Source organism: Gigantopelta aegis, chromosome 4 (genome assembly GCF_016097555.1).
Source record: "Gigantopelta aegis isolate Gae_Host chromosome 4, Gae_host_genome, whole genome shotgun sequence".
Classification (NCBI taxonomy): Eukaryota; Metazoa; Mollusca; class Gastropoda; order Neomphalida; family Peltospiridae; genus Gigantopelta; species Gigantopelta aegis.
Window position 1 is genome coordinate 96,729,401 of NC_054702.1, and position 24,016 is coordinate 96,753,416.

At 33.8% G+C, this 24,016-nt stretch overlaps 1 protein-coding gene across 1 annotated transcript; it reads right to left on the reverse strand.

The window, feature by feature from the left end:
• Nucleotides 1-1,021: 1,021 nt before the first annotated feature.
• LOC121371496 (F-box only protein 11-like) lies at nt 1,022-23,943 on the reverse strand. The gene is made up of 19 exons (XM_041497426.1): nt 23,769-23,943; nt 18,352-18,546; nt 17,733-17,877; nt 16,734-16,863; nt 15,870-15,953; nt 14,754-14,889; nt 14,038-14,144; nt 13,033-13,144; nt 12,384-12,490; nt 11,764-11,901; nt 10,865-11,082; nt 10,322-10,407; nt 9,404-9,498; nt 8,326-8,448; nt 6,721-6,806; nt 4,773-4,993; nt 3,817-4,035; nt 3,337-3,445; nt 1,022-3,057 (listed from the first exon to the last, which is right to left on the reverse strand). Exons 1-19 carry the CDS (start codon nt 23,863-23,865, stop codon nt 2,829-2,831), a joined length of 2,637 nt encoding a protein of 878 aa, XP_041353360.1. The 5' UTR covers nt 23,866-23,943; the 3' UTR covers nt 1,022-2,828.
• Nucleotides 23,944-24,016: the final 73 nt, after the last annotated feature.

Below are 24,016 nucleotides of genomic sequence, written 5' to 3' on the forward strand. Positions count from 1 at the left end.
AGCCCTGATTAGGGTAACCACGACTGTTAAAAATCATCAATATATCTATCCAAATGATGCAAAGCATATTACTTTTAAAAATATTCTTTCTTTAATAATAATCTTAATGAAGAAAAAGACTTGGACAAAAATGGGAAGACGTGAACAATAATTTTAGTAGGAAGACTTTTTGTGATAGTCAATATCAAATATAATTGTCGACTATGACACAAAACTGTTATAAGATTTAAAACAGAATAAAGTGGGTGTATCAAAACTCTGTATAAAAATGAATTCGCACTAAGCATGCAACATGTAAGTGAGCTACAAAGTACAGGTACGATGATTCAGTAAAAAAGAAGAAGACAAAAACAAAATGGAACAGATACATACAAACAATATTTGTATTATGCACATGGAAATACTGTAAGAACTACATTCTTCTCATCTAGTTTCTCCTTTCTCATAGTTTTGAAAAATATTTATCTCAATTATATTAAATTAAAATGGGATTTTAATATTTTGTAAAAAAAGAAAAAACAAGTTTTAAAAAACAATGCAGATTTTTAAATTTTTTATTTTTTTTTACAAAAGGTAACATTTCTGAAAAAAACAAAAAACAATAAAATGTTTAGAGAAAAGAAGTATATCTGAATATTAATTAATACAAAAATAGATTTTGGGATCATCAATTTTTAAAAACTTTTCAGTGGTTACTTTTGTTACTTTTGTTACTGTGGCAACCATATACAGGAATGTAAAAAACCCAAAATGAATTTTAAAACAGTTTTATATATTTGTATATAAGGTACATATTAAAAAAGACATAGAGATTATTATACGAGCTTGTGTGTAGTACTGATTTTACGAAGGAGTGTCAGGATTGTTGTATTGCCCGAGTGAGATCGAGGGTAATACATGAATCGTAAAATCAGTACGACTCACACACAAGTGTAATAATTTCTTTATTATCCATATTATTATTGTATTCTTTATGTATAACAAGACCCAACTCAAAATGTTTCAGCCGCAACTAGAAGGTGACGATAAAATGACGTCATATTTCAAACGCACAATCTGAGCTAGGACTGGAGAAGCAACGTCATGTTACGTCGCTTCCCAAAATTACGTCATTACACTTGTGCTTCATATAATTATTATTAACTTGCTTAATGCTGAACCATATGGTTAATAAAGATTATTATTTTCAGTCATATTAAATTACAATTGATGGTGTTTTCCAGTGTTGTATTCCTGATGTGTGCCAGGTAATAAAGATATGAACACTATGAATACATGCATTTCCACAACAGAGTAGTATCAAAGACAACTATGCAGATAATATACAACTATTATAAAATAAAACTCAATAAGCTTTGACAATTCTTGTAAGCCAAGAACTTAATATTACTGCTGAGGTAAAATAATAGACTAATAAAGTCAAGTGACCATAAAACCCATGACAAGACAACACGGCAGTGTGGTCAACAGTGTTCAAGCCAAAACCACAGTCAATACAGAACACTCCATAGATGACAAATAACAAGTTAAAAACTTATAGAAGACAGGTAGCTTTTCATATTTTTTTTTATAAACAAATTCCTGTCAGACTAGAAAGAATGTTAGTACAGTTCTCAAGTTTAACTATTATATATTCCTGTTAACTTCGTTCTAATCATCAACTAAGCATATTTTCATTACATTTTTATTTTTAAAACAAATTCCTGTTAGACTAGAAAGAAATATTAGTAGAGTTCTAAAATTTAACTATTATATATTCCCGTTAACTTTGTTCTAATCATTAACTGACAATATTTTGTTTCTTCTATAAATGAACCATACTGTTTGCTGGTACATTTCTTTATAATAATCCTAAGAAAATACCTTCACATTATCAACCAACGTTTTACCAAAGAGATACCCATGCAATAGTGAATATGTGTTCATGCATTAAAGCAAATTGAATCCACTAACAAATACCAGTAGTATATATTAAACATATTATTGTGCATTTAAAGCAAAAAAAAAAAAAAAGCAAAAAAAAAAGGAAAATAAATATATTTATAAAAATGAAACTAAGGAAAAATGCAGAGTATATAAATAGTTCTTCATGCAAAGATTACAAGTCTTTTTTTAGTTTTTAAAGCATAAACAGATTTAAGCCATTGTGCCTGTAAACACAACACTGAAAAATCTTTGGTTTATGATGCAGTGTCCACTGAACATTTTGGACAGGACACTTGCAAACATTGTTATTGTTTTTGCTGATTGTTTGCGGTAATGCTAGTTCAGAACTTCAGAACACAAAAGCTCTGAATACCGGTATGTAATAGTACTTTGGACAACTTGTAGAGGGAGCTTTGCTGGGCTTCATTTTGACGATCTCAGGATTCTGCACTGTAGCAGTCAGAATAGCAGAACAGCCACATAACCAAACATCAAACTCGCAATGGAACAAAAAACAAAGGTCGCACAAATCGTAGACCGATACTGTAACAGACAAGAAACCCTGATTCAGCAAATTGTTTTCGTGTTCCATGAAAGCTTTAAACTCGAGCACACTGCAGACACACATCCAATACCACAGACTGATATCAACAATGTGATGCCAGTACACACAAGCGTAGGCACGCTTGAGCACACACACATGGACACATGCATTCACTGTCAACTTATTGCCGCACGACCTCGACGTGCCAGTCAAACGAATGTTTCCAGTACTTTCTTCTTCATTACTCTGCTGTAACAAAAACTACCCTACTGGTCAGCTCCAGTGTTTGATTCGATCACAGATGGTGTTTTGATGAATACCACAAACATGCCGCACCACAGGTTGAGGCCGAGGTGAATCAGTTAACTCTCAGGGTGTGAGATTCTGTTGGGGCTGCGGAGTCGTAAAGTGTGTCCGTATCCTGGGTTGGCTCACCCTGTAACTGGCACAAATTGTTCAGCGTACCTGCACCGCAATCACAGAAAAACCTATCGAATCGAATAAATTCCACATCGTGTCCCGAGTGACACGTCTTTATGCAGTTTGTACATATAGCATTTTTCTCTGTTGTGTTACACGTCCGACATCTACAAATGAAACAACAAAATAAGTACAATGGGTTATATTTTCAAAATGGCGAGTGTCATCATATATAAATAAAATGTGATTTAAGTGTCAAGAATTAAGATAATCTTGCAACAAATATGATTATTTTCCAGTATAAATTTCACAAATGCTCATGCAAATAAGTGAATTTAGATGGTTGACCATGACTGACTGCTGTTTTAAAAGCAGGTATAAAGAAAGGCTTTATGCTACTGAGGATTGAAGTAAGCTTGGTGTTGTGATTCAACAAAGACCGTTACCTGTAAAAATCATGCATGGGGAAACTGGTGTAGCTGGAAATCTTGTACAGGCACTGACCAGTGGACACAGCCTTGGCAACCATGTCATGGTTCCCAGTTATAACATTATCTAAGAACAAAATTAACAAAATGTTACGGTAATAAGTAAATATATTTCTTCAGGAAATGAGAATGAAGTTCATGAAAATTCCAAAATACAACACAATACTTGGTGGGGAAAAAATACAGGGTAAAAAGAAGTATTTTACTATCCCACCTCCCCAATCAAACTCACACTATCAATATGTCATATTAACTTTTACCACAAGCATCTTTAAAGAATAAACAGAAAAATATGACCAAAATTAAATATATATCTTTTTTTGGGGGGGGGGGGGGGGGGGGGCACCAATGGAAACACCCAAGTATCTTTAACTGACATACATGAACAATTATCTTCAACAAACTAATCACAAAAGAAGAAAGAAATCAAGGACTAACTTTTTTTCACCGGATTGACACCAGTGGCGACACACAATCCTCCGAACTTGTTGTTGTAGATCTTGTTGTCCTCCAGGGAGGCAGTTGCATTGTTTGTGATTTCAACACCAGCAGCATGACCATCGTATATTCTGTTCCGACGGAGAATCGGGTGACTTTGTGTGCTGATCAAAACACCAGCCTGGGCATTCCCAAATATGTCATTGTCCTCCAGAATACCTTTAAGAGAAAACAGAAATGCTTTCTTATAGTTAAAACATGAGGGGCAGAATTGACAAAGCCTGTTTTGTCTTACACCCATGTAACTACACACATTTACAATGCTTAACCTTCTGACTACTGCAGACGAGATATCTCGCCTGGCGTCACGTCAGTTGACATACTGTACACTGTATACAGTGCATTCCCCAATTCATATTTCCCGCTTTTTTGCACACACTCACCGGAAATAATAATAGAACACAGGAAATGGATTAACTTAAGAGTATGGCTGTTTTAGTTTTTTGTTTTTCAATGGAAAATACATAGGAATTTTGAGTTGGTTTTCAGCAAGTATTTTTGCTAGAACAACAGCAGAATGTCACTGTCATTTTGAGGAATCGATAGCTAATTGTGACAGCTAATTTGGTAATACATTTGATCGTTTTAAAAATAACAAAAATTACCAAATATTGGAATATGAAGTTTTTTTTTTTTTTGCCTAATTTTAATTAACATTAACTGATCTAAAAATATTATAAAACTTAGAAAAACCTACAAAAATAATACTTACCAATTCAAATATGTACTTTTATTTCAAGTGAATATATGTGAGTAAAAGTTATAAACTCAACATGGTTTTTGTCAAAATTTAACTCGGTAGTCAGGTGGTTAATTGCATATAAGCATGGAAACAAATCAATACGAAAGTCTAAAACACTCTGAAGAACAAAAAAATGTTGTCACAGTAATTATACCTTTTCCTCCATTGAATATACAAATTCCACCATCTCTGCCATCATAAATCTTATTCTGTCGTAGCACTGGGTTGCTGTCTGTTTTTATCCAAACACCTGCCATTGCATTGTCGAATATCTCATTATCTTCAATCATACCCAGCCCACTGTTATAGACCAGGATACCACCGTTCTGACCGCCCCAGATTTTGTTCTTCCGAATCAAAGGATTACTTCCAGTTCTGTGAAAATAAAAATAATTATAAATCTCTAAACATGTAAATAAATGTTATATTTTAACTACAATAGATGAGAATATATTATTAACATTCATTCTTCATTCATTATTACACAAAGTTAATAAATAAAGGATATTATATGAGTGTCCATGACAGACGATGTTTACGACACGAGTGCCTAAATTATCATATTTCCCCGAGCGAGAGCGAGGGAAATGTGATAATTTAGGCACGAGTGTCATGGACACGAATGTAATATTCTGTTTATTACCGTAGAACTGTCTTGCAAACGTTTCCTTAACAGCAGAGTAATGTTTGTTCATTGAAAGAAAGAAAGAAATGTTTTATTTAACGACGCACTCAACACATTTTATTTATGGTTATATGGCTACTCTTTCCATTAGCAGCAAGGGATCTTTTATTTGCGCTTCCCACAGGCAGGATAGCACAAACCATGGCCTTTGTTGAACCAGTTATGGATCACTGGTCGGTTCAAGTGGTTTACACCTACCCATTGAGCCTTGCGGAGCACTCACCCAGGGTTTGGAGTTGGTATCTGGATTATAAATACCATGCCTCGACTGGGATCCGAACCCATTACCTACCAGCCTGTAGACCGATGGCCTAACCACGACACCACCGAGGCCGGTTTCTTCATTGATGTCTTGAAAACCAAATCACAACATGTTCTAAATTTACGTGCCCATAAGTAAAGAGTACACATGTATCAACAGCTGTAAATTGTAAAGCATGTGTATACTAAAAAGGAAACAAATACACAGTAATTGAAATAATTAGTTTTGAAATTGAATGACGTCAGTATTCCAATGACGTCACTTTGCATCTCCTTACAATAACTATAAATTGGGCACATGACGTTTCCGTTTTAAGAATGCTGGAAAAATTCCAGTGCAAAATTGCTATTGAATTTATTTATGTTTTAACATTATTAACGCACCTGAATGTGTTTGAAGAAAATCTTGTGATTAAAACATTGTACCTTTTACTAAATATGGCTTTCAAGTGAAATTACGGTAAGATATGATACATTTATTATGTACGAAGCCAAAACAAGGGTGCGAAAAGTGACTCGTCGACCTTAGTATAGATTTCTAACAGTTGTGAACCCATATTCATAATTAAGTGTTTGATGTGTCACAACTACATCGTAATATAATACAAGTTATCATAAATAATCAATTAATGTTTTATTAAATTAATTAAAAACACGTATTTGTTATTATGGCATGTGATCAGCTTACACTCGAAATAAAAATTTATTAATGAAGAAAGTAGTATCTGTGGAATGTCGTGTCAGCCAATCAGAAAGAAATGTACTCTTACAACAGCCAATCATTAAATGACAATGTCAGTAGGACATACGATTTAGTTATGACATACGAGGGAAATCGTACGATAAATATGACCCTCGTTATGCTGTACCTCATAGGTAATAAATTTGAATCTAGATCTCATTATAATTGATTTATGTTAAAATTGGAAAAGAAGTTATTTCACTGCATAAACAACAACTTGGGCCACTTTAATAATAAACTGTTTACTATAAAATCTTACTGATTTGTAAAAAAACCTTCTAACTCAGTTTTTTAAAGCCATATATTTACTTCTGTTTCTCATTTTGTCATTATATCCTTTGGATTATAGTTGAAAATTGTCTAAAACAACCCAAACAGAAACTAGTGACAAAAGTTGTGAATAGATACTCTTACCTAATTTGAACACCAGAATAAAGATGATTGAAAATATCATTATCTTCTAGTACTCCATGTCCATTGTCATAGAAGTACACTCCAACCTGAAATGAAGAAGATTTATTAGAATACAATCAATCTTGATTTTGAGTAAATCACTTCCTATCTTCACTCACCGAAGGTATTCTTAATAACAAAAGGGCCACAGACCCTATACCATCTCTTTAACAAGAATACCAGTGAGGTACATGATATGACCGTCAGGAGTCTGATGGAAAGCCATAGATATTAATTAATGTTACGGTATATGATTTAATTCTAATTATGTGAAATTTTTGCAATGGGATGGATAAACAATTTGTTTTGGACCAACTACTGATGATATTGTATCCACTGGAGAAGGTGCTGTCTGATCAATAAGTTATTGTTCTTTATTAGAAAGGGAAATTTTGTTTAGCATGGGTAACTCTGGTGGCACATTTATAATAGCAGAGAAACAGTTTATGTATGTAATGTTAACAATACATACAGAACCGCCAAGAAATTAGCATATGTCTTGTCGGTGCCGAATTGCATACTGGAAGATTTCCTATGATGTTCAGAATATAGACAAATTATTTGATTTATTTGTATTACAGTGACCTAGTAACTGTATGTGACACACCAACATCCCAAATTGTTCCTACATGTGAGGTTTGATGGTCCTGTATGCATCTGCATGCAATATATGATCCGGACAAGGATTTACTGTTATGTGCAATAGACTGTGAAAAGTAGGTCACAGTAATAGTACGCGACACACCGTCATCCCAAGTAATTCCTACATATGAGGTTTGATGGTCCTGTATGTATCTGTATGCATCTCATCTGTATGCAAGATATGGTCCGGACAAGAAAAAGTTAACAGACGGATGCACGGACAACGTCATACCATAATACGACCCATCATAGACCGGCATATAAAAACTGACATGGTAAAAACTTCTTTCCCATACTCATGGTGTTCCTAAGTTTTAAAGCAGAAGGCTCCTTATTCAAAATAGGTGGTCAAGTTAAGCACCGTATCAGACAATCTGTAACATAATTAGTAAAATGTAACTAAACCAGACAATTAGAATGGCCAATGAAATTAGCTGATTGTCAGTTTATTTCATGAAGCCTATATATTTTCTTCAATGAATTAATGTTTAATGATACCCCAGACCAAAAATACACATTGGCTATTGGGTGTCAAACAAAGGTAAGTTATGTTCTTCAGGTTAAGTATGAGTAATTCATAATACCAACTAATGTGCATGGCTCACACTAAACGTTTACTATACTAGTCAAAAATAAAGTTTTTACATAACTTAAAATATTCTGATGGGAAGACATATGGGGAGCATGTGGTATCTGACACCAAATTCAATTCACTACCAGAACAGTTAAGCCTGTATAAAAAAGAGAGATGTAATGTGGGACTGAATGTCAGTATTAAGGGAATGACTGCCAGTAACAAAATTAATTTGCTGACACTGTTGACGATGAATTTAATTGCAGTCAATATTTGCTGTTACTATATATGTGTATTTCTTTCCATCACTATATACACGTACTAGTATGTATCACCGATGTGAGGCATACCTGTTTGCCACTGTGTATTCTGTTCCTCCTCAGTACTGGGGTACTTCCAGTGGTGATCCACACTCCAGCTAACGTATTGGAGTAAACCTCATTCTCTTCGGTCAAACCTTGTCCCTTTTCATGCTACAATAGAACAGAACCGGTGTTTACAGTCATCATAGCTATTAGGAGTCTAATTAGTCAGAAAGCAATTAAAACACCAATATTTGTACTCATAGCTGACAAATCTCACATAATAACACTAAACAGATATTACACTAAAATTTCAGTACTGTATTTTCCCATGTATTATGCATACTTTTTTTCCCCGAAAAATAAAGGTTAAAAATGGTGGTGCGCATTATACATAACAGAAAACAAAAGATTGTTGATCGGTAGTTTACAGTACTTTACAGATTAACAGTGTTAAACGCCAAAACCCTGTTAAAAATTGCTTTTCAGTTGTGATGGTTATAATAAATGGAAAATAAACGTACAAAAGCATCCATGCCTCATCAAAAAGTGCATAAAAATGGACCTTAAATATTTTTAATTTCCATGAGATTAATTCAGCCATTTCCGTCAAACCGGAAATATATGACACTACTATAAAATCAGAAATCTCGCACATTCACATTGCTATATTTTTGTTTCATTTATTTATTAGTCATTTACAGTGTATAGGTATATAATTTTGTCTTGATTTATGCATGTGTGACATGTAAGTAAACAAGTACTAGCCTACGTTTTGTGTGACATGTAGGTCTATGTACGCAAATACCTAACTTAAGTTTTGTTTCGCTTTTAGTTAATTTTGGTGACAGGGGGAGAACGGTACATCTCGCATTCATCATTGATTTTGTGGTTTAAAAAAACGGTGTGCATTATATTGTTATTCATGCTTGTTTTTTCTTGGAATAAATGTTCAAAGTGAGGGGTGTGTATTATACACCGTTGCGCATAATTCATAGGAAAATACGGTATGTGAAAATTCATGTTAAATGTTTATCTTATTCAACTGCTCTTAAATGTCATTAGTTTCAAATGTATGTTATTTTTTTAACAAAACAGTTGGATGAAATACAATAGTTTGACTTACCACATAAATTCCTCCATGCTGGCCATCATGTATTTTATTGTGCCGGACTATTGGATTGCTGTGTGTGCGGATTTGAATACCAGCCAGTGCATTACCTGAAATACACAAACATTATTTAATCCTTTAGGTATGTTCATAAATCTGTAAATTCATAAATAAAACACAACAGGCAAAGTACACCACAAGTGCTTTTAACAATTTTATTTCACCAGGTTGAAACAAACAACTATTATTGTCTGTAAAAAATAATAATTGCTATTAACCATTATCCAATTTAACTAGCCCACAAATTATCCAGTACATATAGAAATCTTAGTAATAAGGCAGGTCAGGGGTGCAGAAAGTACTCGCCCCGCTCGCCATATGTGAGTAAAAAATTTGACAGAAGAGTTACAATACGACTACTAGTCCGACGGGTGATCTGGTTTTGTTAATCAAGGTTTCGGGGGTGGGGAGGGTGTGTGTCTTTTTTATTTCATTTGCCATGTGATGTTGATCACTTGGCCAACCAAGTTACTAAAAATGTTTTTGTCAAATTTATATCTATCTAGGAAGGAAATGTTTTATTTAATGACACACTAAACACATTTTTATTTCTTTTATTTACGGTTATACGGCATCAGACATATGGTTAAGACTATCATTTGAAATGTATATTATAATATTATTAAACAATAATATTTTTATCTATGGGCTGGCGGACTAGTAGAAATACTGGCGGGATAGTACATTTTAGTTGGTTCTGGTTAAATATTTTCCATTTCTGCACCTCTGCAGGTCTAGGTATAAACTGGTTATCTTTTTTTGTTAGTTAGGAACAAGTCAATCTTTTTGGTGCAACTTCTTAAAAATCATTGTTAGAAGTAAACAGTGGTTTGAGTCCACTGCATGTTATGAACAAACATAAGTTGGACATACCATATATGTTATTGTCTTCTATCAATCCTCTTCCGTGTTCAAATATATACACACCACCTTGGTGACCATTGTAAATTTCATTTTTTCTGAAACAATAACAATAAATTAATGACTTTTTTTTTTAGATGAATACCACATTTTTGATTCAGTTGGCAAAACAAAATGTCACTACTAAAAACTACCCACAACAAAAAATAATGATTACATTACATTTGCTAGTAATAACACAAAATATAACACATAAAATGACATTTTTCAAACATCTTCCTACAAATCTAACAATAAATGAACAATGCTGGCACATTCCAATTATAGTAGTTCCATTAAAATTAAATGCAAAACTCCTCATTAAAATTCCTATTTTAAAAAATTTAACATGGGGTGAGAATGTGGTATTTCAAAATGTTTACAACATACACCACACACATAATCCAATTATATAATATGAACTTTTTGAGCAGTTTCCTCTTCAAACCCATTCCGCCATTGACATGCAATCATAATTATTTATTTTAAACATCTCTTAAGACTGCTAATCCAGACCTTATTGTTGGATCTCCATTTGATGTGATCCACACCCCTGCGAAGCTGTTTGAATGTATCTTATTGTCGATGAACTGGCCCCGCCCATTCTCGTGTACATAGATACCACCAGTCTGGCCATGGTGAATCTCAGATCGTACAACAGTGGGATTGGCTCCAGCCTTCACCTCAAAGCCAGCTATCCTGTTGTTGTGGATGTTACACGAATCAAAATAACCCTGAAATTGTAAATGCGGAAACAAATTTCAAGATAAGTTTTAATTGTTGTAAATACATGAATCAATATAATCCACAAATAGTAAATGTGTAGACCAATTTCGAGAGGTTTCCTATTGTTGTCAATGTTACATGAATAAAAATCCTGAAAAATTAATTGTCAACATATTTTGAAGATAATTTGTTACCAATTGTTTTAAAAGATATACAAAACCCTTAAAACTGGACCCTCGGTAGACTGGAACAGTTGTTTACAGTCCCTTCATAAATATCAGTACAGAAGAGAACCTCTCTAAACCGGATACCCCTTAAAACCAGTCTTTTTACTTGGTCCTGTGGGTGTCCGGTTTAGAGGGGTTTCACTGTAATTTAGGTCCGTAAATATAACTGAACCATAATTTTACCACATACTTTGCCAAAACAACAAAGCAATACATGTCCCCCCCCCCCTCAAATTTGTTCTGTATCTCCTAAATTCAAGCACCATACTTCTGTGAAAAGCGGGTAAATCAGCATAAAAGTAAGTTAAAGTTGATCAGTAACAGTACATGATAAAGCTACACACAAAATGTCAGATCCAAATGCTGAAAACTATATGTGAGAAGACAGATGGCGATAAAACCTATAGGCCCCTCCGGTTGGACCGGTAGGGGACTAATAAATAACTAGCTTTATTTTCATACCCGCCCATTGTCAAAGGTAAAGACTCCAACATCACGTCCGTGGTGTATGTGGTTCCGTCTCATGATGGGGTTGGAATGATTCTTGACCCACACACCCGCCAGGGCATTGCCACTTATCTCATTGTCCTCGTACACTCCCTAAAACAACAACAGACATCATATAAAAAATAAGTACCATAACAGTGTGCATGTTTTTCATAACATTTAATTCAACAACATGAAATATATGCATTAAGACCATATGGAAGATGTTCAACCAGACAGGGATAGCTCTGGCACTCGCCAAATTCACCAATTGCGAATTTCAAAAACAAATGGCAAATTTTATTTTAACTTTGCAAAATAATTTAATAAAATAATTGATATTTTGTCAGAAAATAACCGTGTTTCTGCAATTTTTGAAGTTTAGTAGAGAATTTAGCAAAATTTTCTACTGACCCAAATAATAACTTCATGTTTTAGAGGATTACTCTGATGAAATGTTATCGATAAAACATTAAAACCCCCACATAAAAAACATACTAGTAGAAAGAAACACACATTCCCATTCAAAACATAATGACTTACATGCTATAATCCAATTTGACAACATGAAGTAGATACAGTAGTCGGATACAAACCTGTGCATAGTCTGTGACATAGAGTCCAACGTTTTCACAGTCTTTAATAACACAGTGTTTGATAGTTGGGTCAGCCCCTGAGCCAGATACACACACAGCTGCTCCAACTAGAAAAAAAACAATGACAACAGACATTACATACATGTGATCAAAACCATCCTTTAATAAAACCTGTTAGCTAGTATAAAACAATCATTTTTAATCATGGGTTAGTTGTGTAGTAGGCATTTTAATTATTATTATTATTAATAATTAATTACTACACTAAAATATAAGAAAACATTTAAATTAAAATAAAGAAAAATTAAGATCACAATATGCTGGAGCATAATAGTGAACACTGAACATTGCCAAATATTAGCAGCTTGCATGGAACTTAAAATGGCGGCCTTGAAAGCATGTTGCTTGGAATGTTATGTTTTTATTGTTGTAATGTTTGCAAGAGATCAAAACAATTTTTGACTAGACTATAACAGAGTAAAATGTTTTTAATCTATTGAACATTTAAAGTGTATTCATCTTCAATATGATTTCTGCAAATGTTTTTTCCAAATTTTACAGGACAACATTTGAGTACATATGGTCCATTTTAACTTAGTTTTCGGGGCCAGATCATTTCTTTAAATAGATGTAAGGCTAACATACTTACCCACAGATGTGCTTTTTATTCTACACTGATCTATTGTTGGAGAACAGCTTTCAGCTATTTCCAGAGCGTAATGCCGGTGGTGCGGTACTGATGATGTGATGTCAGGCATAAACTGTAAAATGTTCCCACAATGAGTTTAATTCACATGATAAATAAACAAATTTGGAAAACAAACTACAGTAAAATCTTGTTGGGTCGAACTCGGAAGGTTCGAATACACTGCAACACTCGAAACAAACGAAGTCCCGAGTTACACTTACATGATGCTGACTGGCTGGTTGGGTTGAACTACCCAATGAGCACAGACAGGGTTCGAGCCAACGGGATTCAACTGTATATAAATAATTTAAAAAAAACTACCACAAAATTTAAATTAAAATGGTTTACAGATAATACTGAAGTCCTAGTTGATTACGGTAAATGAGTCACAATTGCAATCTGATTGGAAGAAACCATAAATGTAACACTGGACTCTCCAAGAGTTAAAAACAAGACTGCACTGGAGCACATTGATTTATTAATCATCTGCTATTGGATGTCAAACATTTGGTAATTTTAACATATCATCTTAAGAGAAGAAACCTGTTACATTTTTCCGTTAGTGGCAAGGGATCTTTTAAATGCACCATCCCACAGACAGGATAGCACATACCAATGCCTTTGATATATCAGTCCTGGCTGGAATGAGAAATAGCCCAATGGGTCCACCAACTGGGATTGATCCAAGACCCAACCATGCATCAGGTGAGCGCCTTATCCATGAGAGACGAGCAGCTGCTCACACTTACTTTCATATTCACCCAAAGACAGAAAGTGGTGAGTGAGTCTGCCTTTCTTTTAATACGTGGAATTACTATAACTTCACTATCTTTAATTTCTTACTTAGTATTATCATCACGAGAACAATAGATTGCTCTCCTGCTTTATCCAAAAGGACACATTAACAGAAGAAAAGAATAACACTGGAACTAAATCAAACAAATGTTTATACAACACTTAACTCACCCGAAGACTGATATATCCAAGATAAGCTTTTCTAGCACCTTCTACAAACATGACTGTTGACTCACTCTCCCTCTCAATGAAAACATGGTCTATTACTTTGCCAGGAGCTGCAAGAGTAACAAGGTTGCATGACGAGTATTAGACAAGCCTATGCTTATGGTGAAGATACTATTTTTAAGAGAGTTAAAATATTTAAGGATTTTAAATAAATAGTGTGCAATGGGTGTAAAACATCCCACCAAACAATGATTGTTGACACACATATCATTAAACAAATGACCAGCCATGATGCATGTATACAGTCAAGTTGAACTTGCACTTGTAGTTTGAATGGTTCTGAGAAACCAATAAATTTGCTGAAACAACCAAAATTCAATGAAAAACAAAGTTGACCCTGTCCTATGTGCATAATACTTGTGATGTTTCATCAACCAGTAAAACTTATGCTAAAGCATTCCACAAAATCCGTTGCAAGTGAGACAATGAATACATTTCTAACAGTAATAACATTCTCATATCATTTGTCAGTTTTTACACATGATTTATTTTTACACAAAACAGAACATAAAAATCATGTGATTTTCTTCACCATTATCACTTGATAAACAACAAAGTCATCTTTATCATCCTTTCAATAGTTCACAGCACTGATAACTAACAGGAACTATGTGACCAAACCAGTGAAAGGTTTACTGTAACTAGTGTAAATATTCTACCTGCACCAATAATTGAGACATCAATGTCGATAAGCAGGAACTCTCCCTGGTACAGCCCAGAATGAACAAATATTATTGGGTCGTCCATGTCAACTTTATCCACAAAGCTGTATGCTTGCTCCACCGTTTGGAAACACTAAAATGACAAGCGTTCAGTGTTGGTTGACAAGTTTAACAATTCAGTTTTTAAAATATAATTTGATAAAGTATTCTCAGAGTATCATTTGACATATTTCACTACTAACATAGGAGTAGATTTAGCTGAATGACATTACAAGTAATAAAACCAACAAAAAACAAACACATACAAATACTGTGTATAATACCTGATCTGGAGCACAAAGAGAGAGACAGACATAGATATAGATTGATAGAGAGAGAGAGACAGCGATATAGATATATAGACAGAGACATAGACAGAGATAGATAGACAGACAGAGACAGCAATATAGAAAGCATAGCTTAGTACCAGATATACCAACTTTCTGTGTTAAAGGGACATTCCTGAGTTTGCTGCACTCTTAAGATGTTACTGACTAACAGAAACGTTTTAACGATTGTAATTAATTATCAAATATATTTTTCTACATAAAATATTAGTAGCTGTATATTAAACGTGTTTCTGATCGTTCTAATATTTGTACTAGGTTAAATGTCATCTTATTTCCTAAAATATTATTTTTTCGTACGTACGAAATTATTTGAAGAAGAAATCCAGTTTGGGCTTCTTACAATATTAAGATGACCAGAACACATTGAATATACAGACACTGATATTCTCAACAAGAAAATATATTTAATATGTAAGTTTAATAGTAGAAATATTTTATTACAATGCAGCAAACTCAGGAATGTCCCTTTAACATCAATAGGCATTTTTAGTTGATCCCACTCCAGGTATAATAATATACAAGATGACCTACAATATTCTACTGGTTGGATATGGGAAATGAAGCAACTGAGGAAACCATTCATATAGCTCTTAGAGATTCCATTCATACAGCTCTTAGAGATTCCATAGTCTTATTTTTGGGGTAAATATTAGCTAACCAATACTATTTTTCTAATGCAAAATAGAGGCATTTGAAATAAATCATTATGAATACTACTTCTCACCTGTAGATGTCTGCTTGCTTTAGACTTCTTGCCCTTTGGGTGGTACAGATTGTGATAACCCGGTCGTACATGGAAGCCATGGTACTGAAAAACAAAACACAAAAGTATTACTAAAACATTGTAAAACACTTTCCCCAATTTCAAGATCTAAAAATATAATAAAATCTAATACTCTCACTGTAGGGCTTTCAGTACACTACAAAAAATAATAATTCTAGTTCCCATAGTTTTAGGGTGCAATCTTATATGAGAAACGAAAGTATTTTGAAAGTGAAACACAAACTGGTACAACATATAGAATAAAAGCAACAAGAAAATGTTTTATTTTAACGACGCACTCAACACATTTTATTTACGGTTATATGGCGTCAGACATATGGTTAAGGACCACACAGAGTTTGAGAGGAAACCCGCTGTCGCCACTACATGAGCTACTCTTTCCGATTAGCAGCAAGGGATCTTTTATTTGCGCTTCCCACAGGCAGGATAGCACAAACCATGGCCTTTGTTGAACCAGTTATGGATCACTGGTCGGTGCAAGTGGTTTACACCTACCCATTGAGCCTTGCGGAGCACTCACTCAGGGTTTGGAGTTGGTATCTTTATTAAAAATCCCATGCCTCAACTGGGATCCGAACCCAGTACCTACCAGCCTGTAGACCGATGGCCTAACCACGATGCCAGTAAACAAGAAAATGAAGATGTGTGTTGTAGGAGACAGGTAGGAACTTTTGGCAGCTGTTGCCACCATCACTGCCTTTTTCCTTTTCCTTTTTCTTAACAGTAATCTGCTTTAAAAGATGATGGACACCCAATATTACAGCTATGGGTTACGGAAAATTAAAAAACAATATATATCCTTACCAGATGCCTAAAGCTCTCCTTCCAAGGATTGTCATACTCTGTGTCCGAAGCATCAATGAATTTGAAAACTTGTACTTCTGGATGCAGCAATGGAGCATCGTACTCAAACACTTCTTGATACAGGTTCTTCCTGAATAATTCAAGTATATTACATATTAAGATTAGCCACCAATATTATTTCATATTTTTTGTGAGTAAAGGACAACCTGTCCAATATGGTTGATTGAAATACATTCATTAGAAAGTAATGCTTTTGTTAATGATTAAACAATCAATTGTATTAAAAAAATGCCCTTACTTTACACTTTGATTTGCATAAGGGCCACCTTGTTGCAGAAGTGGAACTGTAACTGAATATGTAAGTGCTTCAAATTTAGAAAAACATTTAGGGCTTTTGATACTTACATAAGGCTAAATTTGGCTTTAAAAAAAAATACCCCCTCCCCACCCAAATGCAATGTTTTGTAATGCTAAGACCACTCCACACAACAAAAGTATCTTAATCATATTAAAAACTGCCTTGATTTCATAACTGCTGATTAAAGGGACACACCCTAGTTACAGCTACTTGTTAACCATTACGGCGTTGTTTTTCGCAAATAAAATTGCACTTTACTTACAGTTTATTATTTAGAATATACATTTCCATTCACATGAAGTGTTTTTTGGTAATCCTGGTTTTTGTAATACCACAAAATGCATTTTTCGTATTTCATAAATCGCATGCACGTCTGAGAAAAAAACGTTGAGCAGACACGGTCTAATCTATTTTTAGAGGGGATATTTCCATTTCAATGTCACAGACGTTGGTATATTACGTGACCGTTATCATTTTGGTTTTGTTTGTTTTCTCGTGCACGGTTCGCGCAATCAACATCCGATTTGTTGTTGTTCATTTGTGAGATTTTTCTTCACAGATTAACCAAATTATAATTTATTTTCGCTGGATGGAACTAGGGTGTGCGGCTTTAATAGTCAACAAACATTAGTGGAACTCACCACAACTTCAAGTCATTGGCAATTTCCCTAAACTTTTTACACACTTGTGATGCTACACATAGATCAAATTCTAGCAGGTAGCTAAAGATCTTCAGTAAAACCTCCACGGGCAAGTCTTCCTGCAAGTACTTTGCACCAACTGCACCTTCAAAAACAATGAAGAATGATAAATAAAACACAAATATGGTAAATAACACAATCTCATTTGTATAACATGCAGTGAAATGTTTAAAAATATTTGTGAAACAATACTACTAGTATATCAGTCACTAGAGAAAAATAGTAAACACAGTTATTATTTTCACAGTATAAATTGTTGTTTTACTGTAAGTGACATCATATATTAAAATGAAATATGGTATATACTGTATATCACTGTCAGGGCTTCTAGAATTTTTATCAAATCCACTAGCCATGGGATCAGTGATTTTAAAAATGTACTTTACTTGTTAATACAATTTTACTAAATAATAGTAAAAATTGGATATGTCACCTAAAGAGAGAGATATAGCTTAAAAAACACTAACAAAATAAACTACCAAAATGACTGACCTTAAAATAGTGGGTTGAAACATGAACTACAGCTCAGTATTGTATGGACTGGCTGAGAAGTACAAACCTGTTGGCGTGAGTGCTGGATTGCAACTGGACTTGCGTCGCCGCTTCACTGGCACAGCTTCTGCGTGTGCCTGGTCCAGCTTCTCTCCAGAACAATGTTCTTGGTTGGCATGACGCCTTCGCAGAAAGTATTTGCCACTATTCTGACCACTAGACGATGCACTAATATCTTTGGCTTCAGCTGCTATTTCGGCATCTGAAAAGAGCAAGATGTTCAGTATGTGGTCCATTTCACACATTCATTTACAGTATTTTAAATATGTATATATATATAAATATTTATTATTTAAACAAAGTATAATTAATTTTTATCATTTATTTTCTGTAAGTAAAAAGTCACTTTTGCAACCCCTGCAATTAAGAAAATGTCCACGTCAAATAATTTGCCGTGGAAAAATAGTGTCTACTGCATTTTCCATAGCAATTTTTCCGTTAACATGTTTGCAACTCTGGATTGTAAGTAAATTTGAATGATTAGTTTATTTGTGTTGTTTGTCAATATGCTGTAAGATTTATTCATACCAGTGGCGGTATTCGTTGATTAAAAGTGACATAACAGTTAACATGCGAATGACATGTGCATGTTCAAGAACAATGGGGTTGCAAGGGGATGACAATTTATCAGTCCGCAGTGACGTGCCAGTTCAATCTTTATATTTTAATTATATGACATCAAAGTGTCAGAATATATTTAATGCGATATAGAATTAAAATTATTTTCTTTAATAACGGCATACTTTCTGCCCCCCTTTCAAGCCCAAGTAAATCGGTAAAGTTTGTTTTGCTTTTTTAGATTAGGCCACTCAGCACCAGAAAGGGTAGCATATTTTGTCAATATTAATGACGGAGAAATTCTGATTAAACTATCGGAACGATCTCTCTCTATATATGTATTTCTACAAATATCTAATCATCAGGCTGGTCATAACACTTCAAGTGAGTGTATGTTAAACATTTTACATGTATTTATGTACAATGACGCTGAGATTCTCAGATACTTAGTAATAACGGTGCAGTTACTGTTTTAATATTTACTTTTAATCTGTTTTCCATTCACAAAGTATATTTTATTTTTAACAATAAGGGAAAAATACATCTTGAAAAAAATAATAAAAAATATAGTCCACGGCAAAAAAAATGCTGCAGAGAACGAAAAACTCTGCGGCAACTCCATTGCATTGCCGATTGCCACAGGCAATTGCAGGGGTTAAAAATAACACATGGACTTAAAAATTGCCACTAAGAGGGTCGGTCTTTCTGATTAATAATAGTACAGTAATCAAGTAATATGTCCAGTACCATTACAAAACACAATTTGCGAATTCATTTTTATTTATGATCATAAAATTATTTTCTTTCCTTGAATTTGAATGATGTCACTCTGCATCTTCCTACAATAATAAAATACATCCATGATGCTATCGTTTTTAAGACAATGGAGGATGTTCAATGGAAATTTTCCATAGCAATTTGTTGGGTTTTAATATTACCAATATATTTACAGGGCTGCACAGTTTGTATGATCGATCATTATTTTCATTTGTGTGAATGTCATTTGTTTTAATTTTTACTGGAAATTTCTTCCAAAATGACCATACACATTACTGTAACAGCTGAAGATAATGAGTATCTTCACACTATCTATTTAGTACTTATTTTTGTTTTATTACGAAAGAACAGAAATGTCAAAAACCAACATTTAATTCTGCTATAATATTAATGAACTAAGCAGATTAACAATAAGCAATATGAAAGATGTAAAATGGTCATCACGAAAACAGACCACAACATGGTTCACCATTTACTCAAAGTAAATATTATGGTTGTAAAACAAACTCAAATAGTTATACATTTTCCTGTTACATGCCTTTTGAAAAACTTTATTCAAAAGCAGAGTATTATTTTGCATATAACAAAATATTACGATTGTCGGTAAGAAATTAAAGACAATCAAATGATTTACAAAGATTGGTATCTCAGTTATTTTATTTTTCTTATGAAAACCCACAATCAACAAGTACTTAGAAGACAACATTGGCTAATGCCCAAATTAAAAAGAATCCCTCCCCCTTTCCCCATTTCTTTTTGGGTACAAACTCTGGCTATTTTCTAGACTTTACTTTGTTTTACATTTAGAGTGGGGGGGGAGAGAGAGACATAACTCAGTGGTAAAGAGCTTACTTGATGCATGGCCGGTTTAGGCTCGATCCCCATTGGTGAGCCCATTTGGCTATTTCTCATTATAGCCAGTGCACCAAAGGTATGTGTTATCCTATCTGTGGGATGGTGCCTATAAAAAGATCTCTTGCTACTAATAGTAAAATGTAGGAGGTTTCCTCTCTAACACTACATGTCAAAATGACTATAGCTGATGATTAATAAATCAATGTGCTCTAGGTACCATCTTGTACACTCTGGAGCCATACCACAACAAGCATGTGTGAACCTTAATTGGATGCATGCATGTTAAACCAGTCAACTGATTGATCGATAAAGCAAGCAGATATCTACAGGTAAGAAATAGTCTGGGCTTGAATTAGGGACTAATTTTAATGTTTGTGCCTAAAAAAATTGCTTTAATCAGACTGTGCAATTAGAATTTTCACCATTTTATATTATGATTGCTTTATTCAGTTTCTTTTAACAATTGTAAAGGCGTGCTTAAAATGCTTCTTGATGGAGGTGGTCTTGTCTATGTAAAAACTGGTGATCAGTGTTTCTGCCAGAAAGAAATTTTTGGGTATGGTGCTATGGAATTGAATGCAACAACAGTCAACAGGGGATATGGAGGACCGCCCACAAAAAGAAAATGGGTTAAGTTTAGGGTTAGGGTTAAGAAAATCATAGTGTAATGATAAAAGTAATTAATTTTGTCAAAAAATTAACTTTAAAAAATTAAATTTTGGGCATGGCACCATACCCGTTTTACCCTCTGGCAGAAACCCTGGTGATCTACACCAAATATTTCTGCCCACGTAAAACTACATTAATATTTGTTAATTATTTTTCTATTTTCTATTTATGACTTATGTTCAATCGCTGTATCTTGTACAATTCCTTGATTTCAAAAATATGTCATTTTTCAATGAAAACTGATTGATAACACAAATCTTCAGTTTAGACTTTACGTAAAGGATATCACATTAAAATACTGGTCATCAGAATTAAATTTTATATGTTACAGAAAGTGACTTCTAAATAGAGTGCAATATAAAATGCAATCAGTATTTCATGACTGAAATACTTTGATAAACCGGGGATTCTAGAATTTTTCTAAAATCCACTAGAAGCCCTGGATAAACAAACGATGAAAACAGGAGCTTGCAATCTCAAACTTGTTTAAGCTCCTATACCACAAACATGATGTCACTATTGGACAATATCAGAATAAATTCATGTAGTTTCACCAGGCTTTAAATATCACTTTTTCATCAATTTTTTTTTTTAAATGTATGTTCGTCTGAGACGTAATGGTTATAAAGACGGCAGTAGGTCAACTCGTCCCACACCGTTTAGTCAACTCATACCATTACCATTTTCTTCGTTAATATACCAATATTTTAAGCAATAATGTGCATTAAATATTGTTGATTAGGCACACCAGTCTGAGTCCAAAAGCCTTGCCTGATCATTCCTTTAAGGAAATAAGGGACAAACACATAAATGTCGTTAAAATAGGCTTGACAGTTCATTGTAATAGATTATTATTTATCCGATATTAGGATCTCCCCAATATAAAACCATTTAATAAGTGGTCGTAATAGTGGAGTTTCACTCTAATATTAATAAATAAAATGACACCAAAGTTCGTAGTGATTTCCCTAGAAATTTGGCAAGGCATGGTAGACCAAACACTTTTGGGGCATTTTCGCCATTTTTGGGGCACTTGTTTTCCATTAAAAATACACAAAAATTAATTTAAATAAACATTAATGTAATTTATGTGTTTGCTTTAATAAATGAATGGCAAAAGATATAAGACATATTTTATTAATTAATAATACCTTTTTGGGTGTTTTATAAAGGCAATTTTAGAATTAATTCGTGAAAAGGCTTGTTTTGTTTAATCTCAGGGCAGCATGGTACTGATTAAGGCAAGATGGTGCTACACTATTGAGGCATGGTGCTGCACCATGCTAAAACAAGTTAGGGAAAACACCAAGTTCTAGATGTCTATTTTGAATTTTGTCACAATTATTTATGGACTGTAAAGTTTGGGACGAGTTGTCCAAACACTGGGGCGAGTTGGTTTTGGGGCGAGTTGACCAGCATTCACAGAGACAAGATCTAGTTAGTTTTAGACGGTACTGTAATTTCCCTGTTTAAACATCACAGATTTTAGCTTTAGATTTATCCAAATGTATTGCAGGTTTTTACATTAACTAAACTATGGTCTGCGCCTTTAATGTGGGTTTTTTATTCTATTTTTATTAAAGTGTGCACTTAAAATAAATATTTTGCTCCTAATCTTTTTTTGACTTTAATAGTCATACAGCACATCTTGCTCAAAAGGTTCACTTCAAGACCTCATAATGTTCAAAATGTATGTATTTCAAATACATGGCTATATTTTGCATTATAAAATCACAGCTAAATTGGCAGAGTGCCTGCCTACGGTTCCTGCATCATAGGATCAAATCACCTTAGTAGATTAGAACCATTCTTTGTTGGTTTTTCATGCCCCATCCAATGCTTCACAACTGGTATATCAAAGACTTTTTATGTGCTGTCCTGTCTTTTGGAAAGTACATAAATTGCTATTAATGGAAAAATATAGCTGTTGTTTTTTCCAAAAATTTCACAAATGACCAAATGTTTCAAATCAATCAATGTGCTGTGTTGTTAAATAAAACATTAAAAAACAACAAAATAGTATTGATTTTTTTTTTTTTATTGATGTAATTTAAAAACTGTACCATGGATGTGAAGTAAAATTACCGTAAAATATGATATGTCTTTATTCCAAGCCAAAATTATCTGTATTGATCTTATGTTTTGAGGCTGTTTTTATTTATTTATTTTTAATGTACAGTCTACAGGCTATTATTATTTACTTCTGAGATTTTGATTTTTTGTGTGTAAAAGTAACTGAAATCCTAGCCATATGTATCACACCATGCAGACTCTAAATGGTTACTATAAGGCTATACATCATGCATTTAACATTGGCCTGAATATGATAAACATGTGATGTAAATTTGTTCATCAAGTGACACAACAGTGCCATTACCGGTACTGCTAGAACTAACGTATTAATTCAAACTGTAACTGAATTACAAGTGCAAACCAAATGTAAAGTTATTCCTTAGCTTCACCATCATAAATACTATAAACAGAATGTGTATATGTGGGGATCAAACGTAAAACTGACAATGTTCTTTTGTGTAAATTGCAAGCAGATTTTGGCCAATTACATACCAGCATATCGTCGCTTTCGCTGCACAGGCTTGGCCTTTGCTTTCCTTCCGCGTTTCCTACCGCTTAGCCGTGTTGACCGCATAGAAGAATTGGACATTTTCAGCTTTAAAACAGCTTTAAATGTTTTTATTTTGTCAACAAACAGATCGTATCATCTACGAGAAGCCATAATGAATGTTCTATTTTATCTCCAGAAGCGGAAGCAAACTGATTCGTCCGTTGGAACCACGTGGCTTCAGAAGCCAATC

Coding starts and splice junctions, on each gene's coding strand:
- LOC121371496 (XM_041497426.1), bottom strand. CDS start 23,865: ATGTCCAATTCTTCTATGCGGTCAACACGGCTAAGCGGTAGGAAACGC. Junction 11,902..12,383: donor ATGTCACAGACTATGCACAG/GTTTGTATCCGA, acceptor TTGTTGTTTTAG/GGAGTGTACGAGGACAATGA. Junction 4,994..6,720: donor TATTCTGGTGTTCAAATTAG/GTAAGAGTATCT, acceptor TTATTTTCACAG/AACTGGAAGTAATCCTTTGA.